Source organism: Eurypyga helias, unplaced genomic scaffold (genome assembly GCF_000690775.1).
Source record: "Eurypyga helias isolate BGI_N326 unplaced genomic scaffold, ASM69077v1 scaffold27252, whole genome shotgun sequence".
NCBI lineage: Eukaryota > Metazoa > Chordata > Aves > Eurypygiformes > Eurypygidae > Eurypyga > Eurypyga helias.
The window spans coordinates 2,170-2,664 of record NW_010234476.1 but is presented as its reverse complement, the minus strand read 5'-3'; the positions used below and the strand labels follow the sequence as shown (position 1 = coordinate 2,664).

The 495-nt window shown below is 68.5% G+C and overlaps 1 protein-coding gene across 1 annotated transcript in view; it reads right to left on the bottom strand.

Annotated features, from left to right (window-relative positions):
- The window catches only part of LOC104505741 (collagen alpha-1(XVIII) chain-like), a gene marked incomplete at both ends in the record, with an annotated part of 7,827 nt that overhangs the window by 6,129 nt on the left and 1,203 nt on the right, over positions 1 to 495 (bottom strand). The window contains 3 exon segments of the mRNA XM_010146433.1: positions 43 to 159; positions 267 to 329; positions 409 to 437. Coding sequence (XP_010144735.1) covers positions 43 to 159; positions 267 to 329; positions 409 to 437 — 209 coding nt within the window.

The following is a 495-nucleotide window of genomic DNA, read 5'->3' as shown; positions in this document are numbered from 1 at the left end:
TGCCGGCAGCATCCCGCGCCTCCACGGCCCAGTAGCCCCCACCCAAATTCCCATATCCCTGGGGTCACCCACCAGCTTGTCATGCTTGGAGGAGGGTCCTGGTGGTCCTGGGGGACCAGGTGGTCCTGGGGGTCCCCTTGGCCCCACGCCTGGGTCACCCTGGCACAGAGGAGAGACCGTAGTTTGCGAGCACAACCAAGCCGCTGGCGAGAGGAAGCTGGGGGCAGCTGCGTGTGCCGTCCCCTCGCACCGGCAGCGGCACTTACCTTCTCCCCCTTCAGCCCCGGCTCCCCCGGCGTCCCAGGGAACCCCTGGGGCCCCATATCGCCCTGCAAAGGGGAGCAGTGGGGGGTCAGCAGGCGGCAAGGCCAGCACCCATCATCCCCCTTCCCTCCCCATGCCACTTACGGGTTTGCCATCCTCACCGGGATCGCCCTAGGGACGGCAGAGAGGGGAGAGGTCAGTGTGCAGGCAGGCAGGGGTGGGGGAGAGGGG